The 17,163-nt window shown below is 36.7% G+C and overlaps 3 protein-coding genes and 1 pseudogene across 8 annotated transcripts; 3 read left to right on the top strand and 1 right to left on the bottom strand.

The window, feature by feature from the left end:
* Positions 1-1,787: 1,787 nt before the first annotated feature.
* On the top strand, positions 1,788-4,221 carry LOC121780299 (annotated as a pseudogene).
* On the bottom strand, positions 4,114-8,859 carry LOC121780298 (bZIP transcription factor 16-like). Of its 3 annotated transcripts, none has more exons than XM_042177854.1 (14): positions 8,737-8,784; positions 8,482-8,592; positions 7,900-8,017; positions 7,751-7,804; positions 7,590-7,664; positions 7,320-7,409; positions 7,167-7,226; positions 6,880-7,049; positions 6,510-6,564; positions 6,161-6,197; positions 5,787-6,073; positions 5,013-5,090; positions 4,803-4,928; positions 4,114-4,590 (listed from the first exon to the last, which is right to left on the bottom strand). In XM_042177854.1, the coding sequence occupies exons 3-14, from the start codon at positions 7,972-7,974 to the stop codon at positions 4,507-4,509; spliced, it is 1,191 nt and encodes a 396-aa protein (XP_042033788.1). In that variant the 5' UTR covers positions 7,975-8,017; positions 8,482-8,592; positions 8,737-8,784; the 3' UTR covers positions 4,114-4,506. The 3 variants fall into 3 exon arrangements, with proteins under 3 accessions (XP_042033788.1, XP_042033789.1, XP_042033790.1); XM_042177855.1 differs by having other exon boundaries at positions 8,482-8,653; positions 8,737-8,769; XM_042177856.1 differs by lacking the exon at positions 8,482-8,592 and having other exon boundaries at positions 8,737-8,859.
* A 2,441-nt stretch (positions 8,860-11,300) lies between these two features.
* On the top strand, positions 11,301-17,163 carry LOC121780297 (2-(3-amino-3-carboxypropyl)histidine synthase subunit 1-like). Of its 4 annotated transcripts, none has more exons than XM_042177851.1 (13): positions 11,301-11,435; positions 11,620-11,698; positions 12,283-12,431; positions 12,848-13,068; positions 13,150-13,279; positions 13,352-13,414; positions 13,504-13,581; positions 13,821-13,909; positions 13,989-14,057; positions 14,174-14,327; positions 14,718-14,934; positions 15,018-15,072; positions 15,593-17,163. In XM_042177851.1, exon 13 carries the CDS (start codon positions 15,665-15,667, stop codon positions 17,021-17,023), a length of 1,359 nt encoding a protein of 452 aa, XP_042033785.1. In that variant the 5' UTR covers positions 11,301-11,435; positions 11,620-11,698; positions 12,283-12,431; positions 12,848-13,068; positions 13,150-13,279; positions 13,352-13,414; positions 13,504-13,581; positions 13,821-13,909; positions 13,989-14,057; positions 14,174-14,327; positions 14,718-14,934; positions 15,018-15,072; positions 15,593-15,664; the 3' UTR covers positions 17,024-17,163. The 4 variants fall into 4 exon arrangements, with proteins under 4 accessions (XP_042033785.1, XP_042033786.1, XP_042033783.1 ...); XM_042177852.1 differs by adding an exon at positions 12,723-12,756 and having other exon boundaries at positions 12,848-13,279; XM_042177849.1 differs by having other exon boundaries at positions 12,848-13,279.
* On the top strand, positions 12,959-15,092 carry LOC121779196 (protein IWS1 homolog 1-like). Its single transcript, XM_042176519.1, has 7 exons — positions 12,959-13,068; positions 13,150-13,279; positions 13,504-13,581; positions 13,842-13,909; positions 13,989-14,057; positions 14,174-14,327; positions 15,018-15,092. The coding sequence occupies exons 1-7, from the start codon at positions 12,959-12,961 to the stop codon at positions 15,090-15,092; spliced, it is 684 nt and encodes a 227-aa protein (XP_042032453.1).

Genomic DNA, 17,163 nt, shown 5'->3' with positions numbered 1-17,163 from the left:
AATCTATGAATTAGTGAAAGATTATATTTTGTAGAATATAATCCTTCACACTAGATGAACAAGTATTGCATTGCTTGAATAAACCTATTATAGATATGTTTTCAACTCCAACTTTTATTGTGACTTTGATATGAGATAAATGGTTGTTTTATAGATAGATTTTCAACTCCAAGTTTCTTTATGATTTCGATGTGAGACAATGATTTAACACTTAAAAGAGAGTTTTTGTTGCTTTATGTAAAAAAAATTTGATTTAAATATAAAGTCTATGTTTAGTCTAGTGGTAAATGTGTCTTGAAAAATCATGGAGTATGTGGTTTCAAACCACCACTACTATATGTAGATAGGATGCAAGAATAATTTCGACGGTTAAATCAGAAAATATAAAAAGTAAATCTCAAATGAACTTTTCTTAATTAATTAATAATTCATCCATCACATATCCAATATAGCTTGACTAATCAACCATATTGACAAGGTATATACTAGATTTTTAACACGTAGAATATGCTGTGTACAATAATTGAGTTTTCTTTGCAGCCATTGAAATACGACGTCGTAGCATTTCACACTTTCCGATGTATTTATGGTAGTGGTAGTGATCTATCGTTTTCTACCCAACTCTCAAGACTCGAGATAAGTTGGAATTCCATCTTTGGAGATTCATGAATTCATGATTCCAAAGTCATATTTATATATTCTTGCAATGATTATATTCTTACAAACTTATTCTGATCATGAAATGAGGTCTCATATTTTTATTTAATTTGCAGTTATGGGTTGAGAGATTAATGAAATTTTTAGTTAGTAGAGGGGATTAACTATTAAGCTTATGGTCAAAGTGAATGACTCAAGAGTTAATTACATGGTCGTCTATGTTTGTCTCTAATAATTGTAGTTGTATCCTAAAGATTCGTATCCTTTTGGTTTGAACTAATAAATCAATGGAGACACTTTTTTCTAAGTTAGTCTAATTTAGGATACTATTATTAGTTTAATATACTATTATCAATTATGTATACCGAATTACCGATGTACGCAGAGCCGTGACAGAACTTGATATCAATTATCAAAAACATGATTAAGAAAGTCCTGATTAGCTTAATTTAAACAATAATATAATAGGAAGGTAAATTTTATACGTTCTGAACATAAAGGGGTATGAAAAGGTCCATGTTTGGTAATAAAAGGAAACCGTAAACAAATTGAGCTAATTTAATAACTTTACAACTGCTCCATAAAAAGCTTATTTCAATTGTGTGTTAATTTCTAAATGTGCAAATTTGAAACCGCATATTCTTTACTAAGTAATTAACGAAAATAGATATTTAAAATTTTAACCATTCTTGAGCCACACTGACAGAAAAAAAAGAAATTAATGGATACTGTACTATACAATTAAGTTAAAATTAATGGAGCAAAAGACAATAATTGTCAAATCTAATTCGCGCCAAACCCGTTTGATGATCTGTCTATATATCCGTTGGCGATTTTACACGGTTTTCTACTCCCTCCGTCTATGTTTAAATGTCTCATATTTGACCAGTATGAGTTTTAAAAAATTGTTTGATTTTATGTAATAAAGTGAATAGAGAAGTTAGTGGAATGTGAGACTTACTTTTATATATTTACAATAAAATATGAGTGGAATGTAGAGTAAAAGTGAAACGAGATATTTATTGGCGGACGGATAAAAAAAGAAATTATTTTTTATAGACATCGCGGATGGAATAAGTTATACTCCTATAAATGAAGACAAATATCAATCCTCCAAAAAAACAATAATTCGGGAGGCGACAAAAATGAAGAGCGCCACCACAACCGGCCTTCCGCCGCCGCCACTCCACTCTCTCGACCCCGCTGCCGCGGCGCCACTTCAACCGCCTATTCGCAGCAGCCTACACCGCCTCCCTATCCTCCCTCCTCTACCACCACTCCCTCAAACTCCTCCATTCCACCTCCCCAATCTCACTCCTCATCTCCCTCTCCCTCCTAATCTCCGACCTTATTCTAACCTTCATGTGGTCCACATCGCAGGCCTTCCGCATGAACCCGGTCCACCGACACGAGCACCCCGAACACCTTGAAAAGGCGCTGGACCGGAGGGATTTCCCGGGCGTGGACATATTAATATGCACGGCGGATCCCTACAAGGAACCCCCAACCGACGTCATCAACACGGCGTTGTCGGTGATGGCGTACGACTACCAGGCTGAGAAGTTGTCGGTGTACGTGACGGACGACGGGGGATCCGAGCTGACCATGTTTGCCTTCATGGAGGCGGCTAGGTTTGGGAGGCTTTGGCTGCCGTTTTGTAGAGAGAATAAAGTAATAGAGAGATGTCCACATGCGTATTTTAGCTCCACTTATGATCTGACGGCCAAGACCCTCGAAATCAAGGTGAGATGGTTGACGCATTCTATACGACGGTACATAAATCAAACTTTTTCTAAATTATAAATAATTTTTAAAAAACGCTGAAAGTTGGAGACATAATGTTAACTAACTTAACCGCTCCGCTCGTGCACATATGGAAGTGATGGTAGTTTTGTGTTTGCGATTGGTTAATACCGAATCTATCGATGGATTGAGAACTATTATCTCGTAATTGAAGTAGTGTTGGTGGCTAGTATCAATTTAATTTTAGTAACCACTCAAGTCATTGAATTCTCTATGCTAGTATATGTGTTTCATATTTTGCCATGTTTAGATATATTGTGGAGTACTATCTATCTTACTAATGGTGTAACCATGTTAGTTTATACTGAAAGGAAAGTTTTAAGAGAGCCCAAATTAAATGATATGCTATACATCATCCGTCTATAAAATAATTTCACATTTTGTCATTTTAGGACATCCACGATTTAAAGTATAATATATATATTTTTTTAATTTGTAATTAGTGGATCACATACTTCATAAAAATATGACACTTATATTTTATTATAAGCTACTAATTTGTAAAAATAGAAATCACATTTAACTAACTTTTTTCAATCCAACTTTCATTCGCATTCCTTAGACTTTTTTATTTGTTTGCCTGAAATAGGCCAAAATAAGGCCTTGTCGATTTTCAGCCAGATCTTGAAAATCATCACCATTTGATTTTTAATCGGCGCATTAACTTTAACAGCTCAAGTGATATGTATTCATCTTAAAAGTTAAAATACAGAGTCTAGTAACAAAGAACTTGATTGATTTAGTATAATCCAAATGATTTTTCTCTAGTTTTTGCATGATGCATCCGTAAGAAATCCGTTGGTAATCAGCGATTGATATGAATCCGTCAGAAATTCGCATGTGTTTTTTTTGAAGTGATGCACTTGATAGCTCATCGAATAATTTCATGTTGGAGTAAAATTGTGAATGAATAACACTTGAAGTATGAAATTGTGATAGATGATGTATGAGAGCATGAAGATGAAGGTGGAAAGTGTGGTTGCAAAAGGTAAAGTGAGTGATGAATACATTTCAAGTGAAGAAGAGAGTCAAATTTTGAATCAACTAATTGCATCACACTTCAACTAATTGCATTACATGATCTCATACATTTGATGTTTATGTGTGTTTAGGTTTCAGAGCCTTGGTTCTTGCTATATGCATTTTTTTTCCTCGGATCGTACGGCCAAGATTGTTTCGATTTCATATCAACACGTGGCACGTTCCGGAGATGGTGGAGCGACCAGAGGATGTGGCTGATGAGGGCACCTTCGGCTTTCGGTTTCGGAATGGTGGAATACATAAGCAAGTGTTTGGGCATGGAGACGCATGGGTTCAATGTGACTAGCAAAGTGATGGAGGATGAGCAGAGCCAGAGATATGATAATGGGATCTTTGAGTTTGGTGTTGCATCACCCATGTTTCTTCCTTTAGCCTCACTTGTCACCTTGAATCTTGTTGCTTTTCTTGCCGGAGCCGTCCGTGTGTTTGAGGATGGAGCGTTCAATGCTTTCTTCATCCAGATGTTCATTGCTGGTTTTGGAGTGTTGAATAGCTTCCCCATTTATGGTGCTATGTTTTTGAGGAGGGATAGTGGGAGGATGCCTATCAACACCACCTTAACCTCCACTCTTATAGTAGGAACTCTCTTTGTTCTATTCGACAAAATTCATGTTTGATACATAGGCAAATGATAGTATTGATATAAGCTAAAGATGAGAATGTTTACAATATAATGTAAGAAAGAAGATGAAAAGAATGATCCATATGCAATACTAGGAAGATTATTCTCTCCAAATTACCTTTTTCCCATCCAACCATTGTGAGGAACATACAAATTAATAGGAATACCCCTTTTGACAGAATTGGGGGGTAAAGCATGCATATATAAGAGAGCTCAGCTCTATGCACCACCTGTCTTCCCTGGCCATAAAACACTGGTCACACCGAGAACGTCGGATGGTGTCGAAACTAAGAAGGTCAGCGTTGACGAATATTAGCTACATACTACGTAAATATCAGCTTCCCTGTCATGGAAAGTTAGATCAAGCTAACACGGGCCAGATATTACTGAGCATCGTTGTTGCTAGCCCGTTGCTCGCCCCTACTGCACCTAGGATCATCCTCGCCACTAACTTCGCCAAGTCTCTCCTGTTAACCCAATATTATCACTCCCATCAGAAAATAAAATCTTCGGAAAAGCACAAACATGCAGAACAAAATACTTGGCATACTATTGAAAGAGAAACTGATATAGCTCATAGCATTTTGCCAGTTCGGAACTTCAAAAGTGCCGAAAACAGTTATACAATGAATGTTGGAACAAAACATTCTATGAACAATTGATTAAAAACTGAAAATACCTTTAAAGATGCATTCTGAGCAACAAGTTGCTCATACTCGCTCTCCATACGTGCCATTTTAGCCCTAAGAGCAGCATTTTCCCCTTTCAACTTTTCAGCACGCTGGGCCAGTTCATCGCATTCCGCCTATTCAATGGGAAGAAACCAAAAACAGCTTTAAAAATTTGAATTATTATTCCAACACAAAAAAAGGAGGGAGTTGAGAGTGACCTGCTTCCGCAATCTGGATCTACGAGCAGATTCCCGGTTTGACTGCTTTCTTCTCTGTCTTTTAAGCTCCCTTTCATCCTGGACATTCAATAGGCATATACATAGTCAAAGTCTTGGGTAACATTAATAAATAAACTAAAAAAACATGACCACATTGAAGCAAAACCTCATTTTTCCCAAGAAAAATAGTAAGTAGCAAGTTTAGAAGATTATTAAAGATTAAATTTAAATCTATAAAACATATAGCAATTAGATGGTGTCACGGTATACAATGTATCAATCACATTGTGAAACAACTAGTATGAAACTGCAGATTACAAGTTGCACAAATCACAAGTTGCAAGTATGCAAGACCAAAACCGTATGACTGAGTAATTCACTTGATGACACTGAAAATATATACTCAACTCAAAATTGTCAAATTGTAAGTGGTAATTCAATCAAATGTCTGAATTTGTTATAATCAAGCCCAACATCCTATATTCACCCATGCTTTCACAGGTTTAGAGATGAAAATATTATGAGTAGCCTGAAAAAGTATCTGCAATTTATTAGGTCAATTTTATGTTAAACCTACAATCTAATTAACTGCAATGATATGCAAAAGTTCATTGCACAAACTTTTTGCTCATTCTCATTCAGGAAACTGAAAGAATCCATCAAAGTGTAGACTTAACTTTAAACTTATCTTAGTTTCTATGAGAACGAACAAGTGTAATTCCTTTTCAACAACAAGAAATACAATGTTTAACAAAAATATGAAGAAAGGGAAACCTGAATCCAAAGTTGTGACTGCACGTTATCTCTTGAGGCTGTAGCGGGAATTCCTCCAGCGACTGGAGCAGCATGGACCTTTCCTCGCATTCCAGGCATAGCACATGATTGGGCACCACCCCAGTAATCCATTCCAATATTTAAGTTGGTAGTGGGACCTGGAACACCACTAACAGCACCCACTGCCGGTGCTGGAATCGGCACCATAGCCATAGCTTGATTTGGCATTGCATGAGATGCACCATTTTGAGAATTATTAGGTGCACCCCTACTCTGAGGTGGTTCAGCTGTAGCAAGATAACAGAAGGGTCAAAGAGAAAAGCTTAAGTAAAATTGAGTTTGCAGAGAAAGAGTAGAACTCCTTAAAAACACACCAGAATCTGGCCTGCCACTAGACTTTTCTTGAGATTCCTGCAATAGGTATCCAAAAATTAATTAAGTAACAGGATGAAAAATAAGAGTGATCTGATAACTGGAAAGCTTTTTTAAAAAACCATGCAAATATGATAATTTGAACAGAGATATCAATTTCAAGAAGCCGTGTGTTTTAGCTTAAAATATCTTAAGTACAACATGACAGGCAAAGGCAGACAAAGTTTAAAACTTCAAATGAAAATTAGTTTTTTTCTGATCAACCTATTTTTTGGTATCTTTCTCTAAAACAAATAGCGCACATTCCCGACATTGCATGAAATTAGTGACAACTGTTGCTACGAAACTTACATTTTGAGAATTTTCGTCACTTCCTTCACTAGAACCTTCACTTGCAGTTCCAGCACTGCACATTTTATCAGCAAAGTTCATTGAGATGACAAAGACGCATCATAAAGACAATAAATAATTGTATGTCCTAAAAATGTGGGAGATCAGACATAATATGAGAAATGAGAAAGACAACCAACTAAAAAGAACCTTGATGCCACCAAATAAGTAAAAACAACAAAAAAAAGGAATAAAAATGTCTGCCATATAAATGAAATTTTTGTGATAACTAAAGTAACAGATGGCCGATAGATTGCAGTTTTCCAGAACATAATATAACTAATTCAGTACCGGTGCATCATCACATAATAGTTCCTCATATTATCAATACCTTTTAGGGTCCGCACCATTTTCTGTGGCACCTGATGTTTTTCCAGGTTCGTCGTTCTTCCCTGTGATCATATTTAAACTGCCCAAACTTCCCTTGGATCTTTTGATGGGCAGTTTTCCCTTTCCCTCAGATGACTTTCCATCTACCTCCATGTTTCCTGGAACATTGCACTAGATACATTTGGAAAACATTTCTTATCAGTTTATTTAATAACTTTCTGACTTGGACAACTTAGAAGAACGAACTAAATAACAAGAGAGAGAGAGAGAAGAAACAAGATGACTCACTGAGGCTTCAGCAATACCATTAGGAGAAGGCATAGCAAAAGGACTAAAAGGATAAGATCCCTAAAATGTTCAAACACAAATGAGAGGGTTATGAGTATCTCTAGACAGCATGGTTGTTACATGTGATTGAGAAAAAAGAAAAAGATGCTGTACCGGAGCCATAGTCGGATGGGCATATATGCCCCCATGGGGATACATGGCAACATATGGATGTGGTGGAGTACCATACGGTGGAATGAATTGCTGCAAAGACCAGAGTAAGCATGCAACTAAGAAACAAACTATGTTTACAAAGGGCCAAGTAGTGAACAGCAATAAAATCTAGGCAAAGTCAATTCTATCTAACAAGATAAGGGAACATAACACCAATAAGTCTTGGCAATGAAAGATTATCAAATTTTCCATATTGCAAAAGTTTCATACCTGAACTCCCCACATGTAGGGGTGCGCCTGCGGACTCGATGCTAAGAACCCATGTGGAGGCAAAGGAGAATATGTCTGCAGAAAAACAACAATCATAAACATGTTACTATGTTGATATCAACAAAGGATGACCAAGTGAGTATCTCTCAGAAAATGTTAACCTGAAACCCAGACCAATCGGCAGGAACTGCACCAGATGCAGAGGAAGTTTGTTCCTGAAAATTCCAAAAGAACATATAAAAATTTTATTCTAATGTACAAAATACCAACAAAATTGTACTATATATCAATACAAAGGTTCACGTCCAACCTGAGAAGAAGGGGTTTTTGGCTCCTTTAGTTCTTTCCCTTCTTTGGGAGTTTTATCCACATCGCTGCCACTCATGATTCAAACTGAACTTTCTTCTAGTTTTGCAGTTCAAATCATTCTGTCACAGAAATACCATACACAAATTATTTACTTGTTGGGAAAAAACAAACGAAGTACTACTAATTTTGATGGGCATGGATTCAATTGCACAAAGCCAATGACTTTTTACATTAAACTAGCAAGCTCTTGAAGCACATGCAGGCCATCTTAGATTAAGATATCAGGCACTCGAATGTTTTTTAGGCATATAGCATTCACCTGCCAATATATTAAGCCTCATGCTAATACACCCTTAAACTAAATTGACATTCCCTGAATCCAATTGAGCTAATAAAAAGTTTAAATTTACAATTATCCGCATAAAACTATAATAAATCACACTCCAGAAGATCGTCGGAAAAACGAAACAAACCAAGGATATATATAGCTTAAAGATAAGAGATTGAATCCAACTCAAATAACTACATAGCTTGTCAAAGACAAGGATTCAAGGTTGCAATAACTCCAAGACAATTACTATACCACTAATAGACAAGGAGCCGAAACTCGGTTAATACGACCAGTGAGTCAACTCAGCTACACAACGGCTGGAACAGGAATTCGAATAATTTTGCAATTAAAGAGACGTGTCTCCTACGAAGAGGAAGGGGCACCAGAAAAGAAACCAAAATTCAGGCAATTTTCCGAAATTCAGCTGCAAACAATAAGAACCCAAATTGGGGGAATGAAGAGAGAGAAAATTAGGGCTTGGTTAGTGAGATCGTCGACATTGCTGACCTGTGTCGTTGTCCCGATGATTAGCAGATAGAGGGAGGAGAGAGCGCCGATGTGGTGTCCACCGTGGATTTAAGGGTTGATGATTGGATCCAAATCGTGGACTGTTTAACGGCTGAGATGAAGTCACGTACTACCGTAAAAATGTCGCCACATTGAGGTAATGAGCTCTTGGGTCGCTCCGATATGGATTAGGGTCCGACTCGGATGGCCCGTTTTTATAATTGGGCCTTACCGGCCTCGTAGTCCAGCAATGGAAGAAATTTTTTAAAAAAAATCTTTTATCTAACCATTCGAGTTTTTGTATTCAACTAATGCAATTTGCAACTTGCTTGTGTTCAATTATGACTTTCATCGGTTTTTATTAAAATTAGATGAGGAATAATTAATATTATTAAAATGATCTCAAAATTGATACTCAAGTTGATAAATCTCAAAATCAAGTTTATGAATTGATTATCGATCTCTATAATTTAGAGACTGCCGTGACTATTCTTTTTAGAGACAGCGTACATAGAATTTTTTTTTCTATTATTAACTAGTAGACTTCATATTCAATTAACTCACTTTTACTTATGTTACAAAACAAATACTCATTCTCATAAAAATATGCACTTTCTACATAAATATGTGAGCATTTATATTTATGAAAGTTATTCTGATTTATTAGTCTCCACTTAAAGTTATTTACAACTTATAATGAGGTCCTACTATTCACTGACACTACTTTAACTACCATTCTCATAATCTCTTTTACTCATATCTCTCTTACTTTATTAATTTTATCTTAATTTCATACGATATCATGTCCATATTTTTATGGGACATGGAGAGTATGTAAAAGCAGAACTAATATTCCACAAACTTTTTTCAATACTTTTTTCAATAAAATTAAATGCTCCATCCGTTCCTTAAATTATGAGCACACTTTAACCGGAAATGGGTTTTAAGAAATATAATGGAAAGTGAATTGAAAAAGTTAGTGGAAAATGAATCTTATTTTTATAAATTAGTTTTATAATAAAATATAAGTGAAAATGAGTTAGTGGATAATGGGGTATACTAAAAAATAATAAAAAGTGAAATGTGAAATGGAAAAATGTGACAAAATTTAAGGTACGGAGAGAGCAACTTCTTAAAATCTGAGTCAGGAAAAAAACTACCACAAAGATGACCCATTCCTTGGGCGGTACGAGAATTTATGCAATTTTATATTATGCGTGAAGTGGAGAGAATAAATTAAGAGAATAAATAAAGTAGAGAGAAAGATGTTTTTATTTTTAGTAATATAGTATCATCTTGATTAGGACAAACTAAAAAAAGTGGATCATCTTTAATAAGATGGAGGGATTAAATTATTTTTAGGAGGACGGGAGTATAGATATTTTCCATAGCTCAAGTCTTGGTAGATGAAACTATAAAATAATTAAAAAAAAAAAAAAAAAAAAAAAGAAACTATAAAATAATTAGTCCAATATAAGTTGTATAATTACGATTTTGACCTTGCTAGCAGATAACCTTTTAATTTTTCAAACCTTTTAATTTTTATTTTTTCAGTTTTTTTTATGTTCTTATTTTGCCGTATATTTCCGTGAAGACTGAAGAGGCAAATGTTCGTTTACTTCATTTGCTTCACCCCGTTGATTTCTACCATCAGTCGAGATTTTTTTTTTTTTCCATCAGTCGAGATTATTTGATTTTCCAGATTTTACCGAAAACTTCTGGTCAATGTTGTAAAAACCGGATCGGACCGGCCGGTTCGACCGGTTGGACCACGAACCGGTTTTCTATTGTTTTTTAAAAAATTTTTAAAATTTGTTGTTGGCAGAGGTTGAACTTATGAGTTCTCTTCTAGTTAAGAAGACCTCTACCATTCCACCACATGGGCTCATTCAACAATTTGAACATTAAATATTTTTATACATTAACCATTAATTTTATCTACAAAAACTAATAATTCATTTTAATTTTATTATTCTTTAATATAATTATTAATTATAATATATAATTATCATCCTTTATATTTTAATGATGCTCTACTTACCACCTATATTATTATTAGTACCATATAAGATTCATTATTTACTATAAATAAATTTTTTATATTACATACTTAATTTATATACCCTAGATATTGACATTAATGAATAATCTTATCTAAACTAATTAATAAGTACTTAATTCATATTTAATTATATATTATTTTATGAAATAAATTTTCTTAAATTAATATAAACATTATCTATTTTAATACATGAAATATTAAATTTTTTATCTAGACTAACTAATATTAAATATATATATATATATGAATATATTTACTAAATTTTAATATTATTTATATTTATACATCACTAATTATCTATAAGGTTTAATGTTTTGTGATATATTATTAATTGTAAATCATTTACTAAATTTAATATATTTTTATATATATTTGCAACAGTAAAACGGTTAGACCGGTGGCTCGATCGGTTGAACCGTGAATCAGTAACGTCGCCGGTTCGCTTGCCGGTCCGATTTTTAAAACATTGCTTCTGGTGAAATACACCCCAAACACGCGCATTTAAAGACGTACATCTTCATAGGAAACCGCAAAACGGTTACGAGCATTCACAGGCAGCCTGTAGCTCTTGTATATGCGCTCGAGTTGCTGTGGGAAATGTGATTTCCGAATCGAAGATGATCTACGAAAATAACCCGTAAGTATAGTTCCATTTTTGGTAATAATGCAGCTGGTGTTGTAATTTGTAATTGATGAGTTTGTGCATTGATTATTGCATGCCTATTTAGCTAGGGTTTTATGTGCAATTGAGGTTTTCAGCACGTAGTGTTTATAAATTTCGCCATGGATTTTTCACTCTTGAATTGTTCTTTTAAGCTTAGGAGGAATGGAGTAGGAGGACTGAGGGGTGAGGAAGCTGATCGGGAGATGTGGGACACAGTCGCGGGTGGTGATTCTGAGGTTTGCGTTGTTTTGCCAAGTTGGAATTGTTTTCTAGAATTAATTTCTTATTTGACTAATGAAGTTAGGCTCTCATGCATTTGCCTCTGTTTATTTAATTTCATTTTGTACTTCCACCGTGTCTATGTGGTTAAAGATGAAATCAAAATTTAGGGAGACTGAACTATTTAAGTGGAAAATATCTTTCAGTTTTAGAGTGGGAATGCTACAGTTGTTTGAAGCCCAAATTAGGATGGGAATGCTACTTTGAGGAGTACTAGTGTTTTTTATGTATATGAACTTAATTTATAAAGTAACTACAATCAAACAATTGAATGTGGTTTCAATGGGTGTAAAAAGCAACTGAACCCGTGAGTCAATAAACAAATGGGTGTTTGATTGATCTGTTTCTACTTTCTACAATCGAGCAATCATGTTGATTGATTTCATGTCTCATACTCCTCCGTCCCGCACTACTTGCACTTATTTCCTTTCTGGGCGTCCCAAGTTATTTGCACTCTTTCCATTTTTAGTAACAATTTATACCTACAACCGTAATTGTTGACGTTGTCTATCACTCATTCCTTAATCTCCGTGCCCAAAAGGAAATGTGCGAGTAGTGCGGGACGGAGGGAGTATTTTATAGGAGGATCAAGATGGCGTTAGGACCATCTATGTTGATAACTTCATTGATGACAGTGGTGCTCATCGATATGGAAGTGACAATGAAAACTCTCCAAGTCGTGCTCCCCAGGTTTGTTCATCTTCTTTTCTTTCACGGAATTTTTATTTAGTTTTTGTAATCTTCATCTCAAATATATTCTCCTTAGGAGTTTTAGAAACTAACATTCCTTTTCTCCTGCTAAGAAGGTGGTCCGTTAACTGAAATCTTCTCTCCAGATTGTGTACAGTTTTTTATTTGTTTCTCTCCTCCATCCGTGACACTAAGAATCAAATCGGAGACTCTGTGATGAGCTTTTTCCTAGTTTTCTATAGCAAGTCGCTTGCCACTTACAATTTAGCCAACATTCTGTTGATTTTGCAGGGAACTTCAACTTATATATTTTGGTTGAAATCCTGTATGCATGTGTTTGTTTCTTCTTCTTTCTTTAAATTCTTGTGGAATTTGTAATAAATAATTAATTTTGTTTCATGCATGCCATTATGCAGGCTGAAGAATGAGAAGAATATGCAGAAATAAATGAGTTCTTCAAAATTGGCAAGAAAAGAAAGAAAACTGAAAAAAGTGCTGCCGAGGTTGCTCTCCTCGTTCAAAGTGTTATGGCGAAACTGGAGGTGGTTGCCGAGGAAGATGCTGAACTTAATCAGCAGGGAAAACCTGCCATAAACAAATTGAAGAAGTTATCCCTTCTCACAGATGTCCTATCAAAGTTAGTTGGCTGGTCTTAATTTCTGTTTGTGTCTATAATTTCTTTTATTATATTTGTCTTGCATGGGTTACTTTTGGGTAGAAAACAACTCCAGCAAGAATTTCTGGATCATGGAGTTTTGACTCTCCTGAAGAACTGGCTCGAGCCTCTACCTGATGGGAGTTTGCCAAACATCAACATCCGTGCTGCAGTTCTCAGGATTCTGTTCGATGTATGCATAGGCTACTCTATATTTCTTACGCTTCTGATACTCAGCAGGCTAATATTTGTGCTTGCTCTGCAGATTCCAATTAATTTGGATCAGTTTGGTTGAAGATAACAATTAAAGAAAAGTGGCATTGGAAAGGTTGGAATTTGCAAGATCGTGTATCACATGTTTTACTTTCTGCTATAGTGATTGAAGACTAACTAGATGGCTGAGTTACACTTGGGCAGGTCATTATGTTTTTGTCGAAGTCAGATGAGGAGACTACAGACAACCGAAAACTTGCTAGAGAATTGGTTCACAAATGGGTACAGTGGCTACTTTTTTTTCTTAGCTTGATTATATTTTTTTTAAGTTCTCATACAGTTTTCCTGTTCAGTTCTCTCTCTCCCCCCTGTTTTTGTTTGGGTGGTGCCTGGGTGGGGGGGAGGGGTTAATTGATTAAAACAGTCACTGCTGATAGTAGAACAGAAGAAGTTTGATGAGTGATGTTCATATTTTTGTCATGATTGTTTTTCTAATCACTTTGGTATTTTTATTCATTCAGAGCCGTCTAATTTTCAACTAGAGCACAAGGTTTGAGGAGATGAAGAACTTTGAGGATGAAAGAGTTATGAGGCGGCCTACTCTCAAAAAGTATATTCCACTGTTTCAATGAATATTCTGCTGTATCCTATCTGAATCCTGAGCCAATGCCCTTGTTAAATATTTATAGGGTGATGAGTAAAGGATCAGGAATGCCGTCTGCAGACTATGACATTGATTTATCAAAAGAATCTCCCAAGTAAGTTGATATGTTTATCTTTCAATTTTTGACATCATTATAAAGCTTGAACCATATACCCTATGTCACCATATATATGGACTGTGCCACCTAAGTTTGTTGTTTTTAATTTGCAGGGGGTTAAAATCTGCCCATTCATCTTCTAATCAGCATGCTTCTAGGCCAGAAGCAATGTTGATGGATTTTTTGGTCCGTCCTCAGTCCAAGGTTGATCCAGATGTAGTGAGAGCTCGGGCTAAACAAGTGGTACAAGATCAGCATCGTGCGAAGGTTTGTACTCCTTCCCAGTTTGAGAAAAGTTCATCTCTGAAAACTTATATTTTGCATTCTTGACATGTCAATACTCTGCACCACAGTAGCCAAAAAATTGGATTTACCAAAATCCGGATATTTTTTCAATTTGGTGCCAATCTTTCTTGGTCATTTTTTATCGTTTGAACCTATATGTTCACTTCTAACCATGATTATGCATATATATTTGTTTTTTTTAATGTTGAGAGTACTACAGTTCAATGTCTCTGCAGATGACATTATTGAACTTCTGTACTACTCATTGCTTGCATATCTCTGGTTATATGCCAAATGTAGAAGCTTATATTTTCCTCTGCCTTTAATTGATAACTTCGATCTTGCCTTCTATATTATATCTGGTAATCACAGTTTTGGAGTCACCGAGGCTTGCAAAGTGGGAATATTTTTCTCGTAGTAGCATCAGCTTTTTTCCCCTCACTCTCTCGACCATCATGAAGTCAAGGCAGTGTTATTCATTGATCTTGACAACAGTTACTTTCTGATTTTTCGTGGCTACTGAAGAATGTTGGAGTTAACTTGTCGATCATATCATTCTTTATGCTCCTTCTCGTCCTTCATATTGGTGGTATGCAACCGATTCATTGCTAATGCTGGTGACTTTGATTGTTCACATTGTTAACTTGATTTGTTAAATGTTTACGCACGCAGATGAACACAAAGCTGCAGCAGGTACAGGCTACAAAGCTTAGTGTTGAAGGTCGTGGTATGTTGAAATATCTCTAGCTATTTTACACTCTCCCCTAACTATAGATCAAGGCAGTGACAGTTATCTTTTATCTCCAGCCTGACTTACTAGCTGCTAGATTAGAATTTTTCATGCCAATTTTTGACCGGCTATCGGGATTCTGTTGTATCTCAGATATAATATCATCGTTCTGAGTAGTTTTGTATTTTTCCAAGATCAGACCATTTTAAAAATGTTAAATGAAAATTCAAGTTACATTTTATAATTTTTAAACTGACGCATAATTTCGAAATTCTAATCCATAAATCCTAAATACTTAATAGACAAAATCTTGAGATGATAAAATAATGATCTTATGAATCATAATGGAGTATGCTAAAAAGAAATACGTCGAGGGAGTATTAATTATGTCTAACTATCATTATTCAAATTAAGTAAGCCCAAATATTCGTCTTGGGCCTTGGTTAATGAGCTTAGTATAAGGCCGAGGTTAAGAGTCCAACTCCAACTCCAAATCCAAGTCTAATTTTGTCATCAGATTCAGCGGGAATTCGCCGACACGCACTTCAGCGTAGTATTTCTCATCACACTAACCAATCTCCGGCCGCCGATGGCTGAACCAATCGCCTCCAACGAGTTAGTGCTGCAGCAGCAGCAGCAGCAGCAGCCTCCCCCGAAACCTCGGCCCAAGCGCTTCGTGAAGAACCAAATCCCCGACTCCCTCCTCAACGACGCCGCGCTCAACGCCGCCATCTCCCTCCTCCCAGCCAACTACAATTTCGAGATTCACAAAATCATCTGGCGCGCGCGCTCCTCCAACGCCACCCGCGTCGCTCTCCAGTTCCCGGAAGGCCTCCTTATGTACTCGCTCGTCATCTCCGACATCCTCGCCACCTTCGCCGCCGTCACCCATTGCTTCATCCTCGGCGACGTCACCTACGGTGCCTGCTGCGTCGACGACCTCTCCGCGCGCGCGCTCGACGTCCACCTCCTCGTCCACTTCGGCCACAGCTGCCTCGTCCCCATCGATTCCACCACCGTCCCCGTGCTGTACATCTTCGTCGAGATCGCAATCAACACGCGGAAGCTCCTCCACGAGCTGAATTTCAATTTCAGCCCTGATCAGATCAGTAATTTCGTCATGGCTGGAACTATTCAATTTTCCAATGCGATCCGCTTGGTGAAGCCGGAGCTGGAGAATTTAGGGTTTAGGGTTTTGATTCCCCAATCGAAGCCCCTTTCTGCGGGAGAGGTCCTCGGGTGCACTGCACCAAGCGTGAAGATACAAGATTGTGCGGGAAAGGATAGTGTGATTATATTTGTGGCGGATGGAAGGTTCCATTTGGAGGCGTTTATGATTGCAAATCCTGATATTAAGGCGTTTAGATATGATCCTTATTTGGGGAAGCTGTTCTTGGAGGAGTACGATCACGTGGGGATGAAGGAGAATAGGAGAAAGGCGATAGAGAGAGCAAAGGGGGCGAAAACATGGGGTATTGTATTGGGGACGTTAGGCAGGCAAGGGAATGCTGCTGTGTTGAACAGGTTGGAAGGGAAAATGAGGGATAAAGGATTGGATTTTATGGTGGTTTTGATATCCGAATTGTCGCCTAGGAAGATTGAGCTGTTCGGGGATGCAGTGGAGGCTTGGGTTCAGATTGCGTGCCCCAGACTGTCTATTGATTGGGGCGATGCGTTTAAGAAGCCGTTGTTGACATCCTTTGAGGCTGAGATTGCACTCAGGGATTTGCCTGGGTGGTGGGAGAGAAAATTAGAGTGTAGTGACAGTTCAGAATGTGGCCAGAATGAAGGTTGTTGTGGAAATGGCAATATGCAAAAGGGTGTGGATTATCCAATGGATTATTATGCACAGGATGGAGGGGAGTGGAATTCTTCTTACTCGAAGAAGCTTGCTCATAATCGTGGGAAAAAAGATCAGTGTTGCAATGGAAATAGTGTGAGATGTTAAAAGATTTGGATGAGATTAAAGATAGAACTACATGTCATAGTTATACCCCATTTTTCGTTTGTATCTTTTAACATATTGATATCGGGAATGAGTTTTGTTCCGGCCTATATCCCTTTGTTATAAAATTCTGTTTATGTTTA

The sequence above is a fragment of the Salvia splendens genome, chromosome 19, assembly GCF_004379255.2.
Source record: "Salvia splendens isolate huo1 chromosome 19, SspV2, whole genome shotgun sequence".
NCBI lineage: Eukaryota > Viridiplantae > Streptophyta > Magnoliopsida > Lamiales > Lamiaceae > Salvia > Salvia splendens.
The sequence above is the reverse complement of the archived record's forward strand: the minus strand, read 5'-3'. Positions and strand labels throughout refer to the sequence as shown.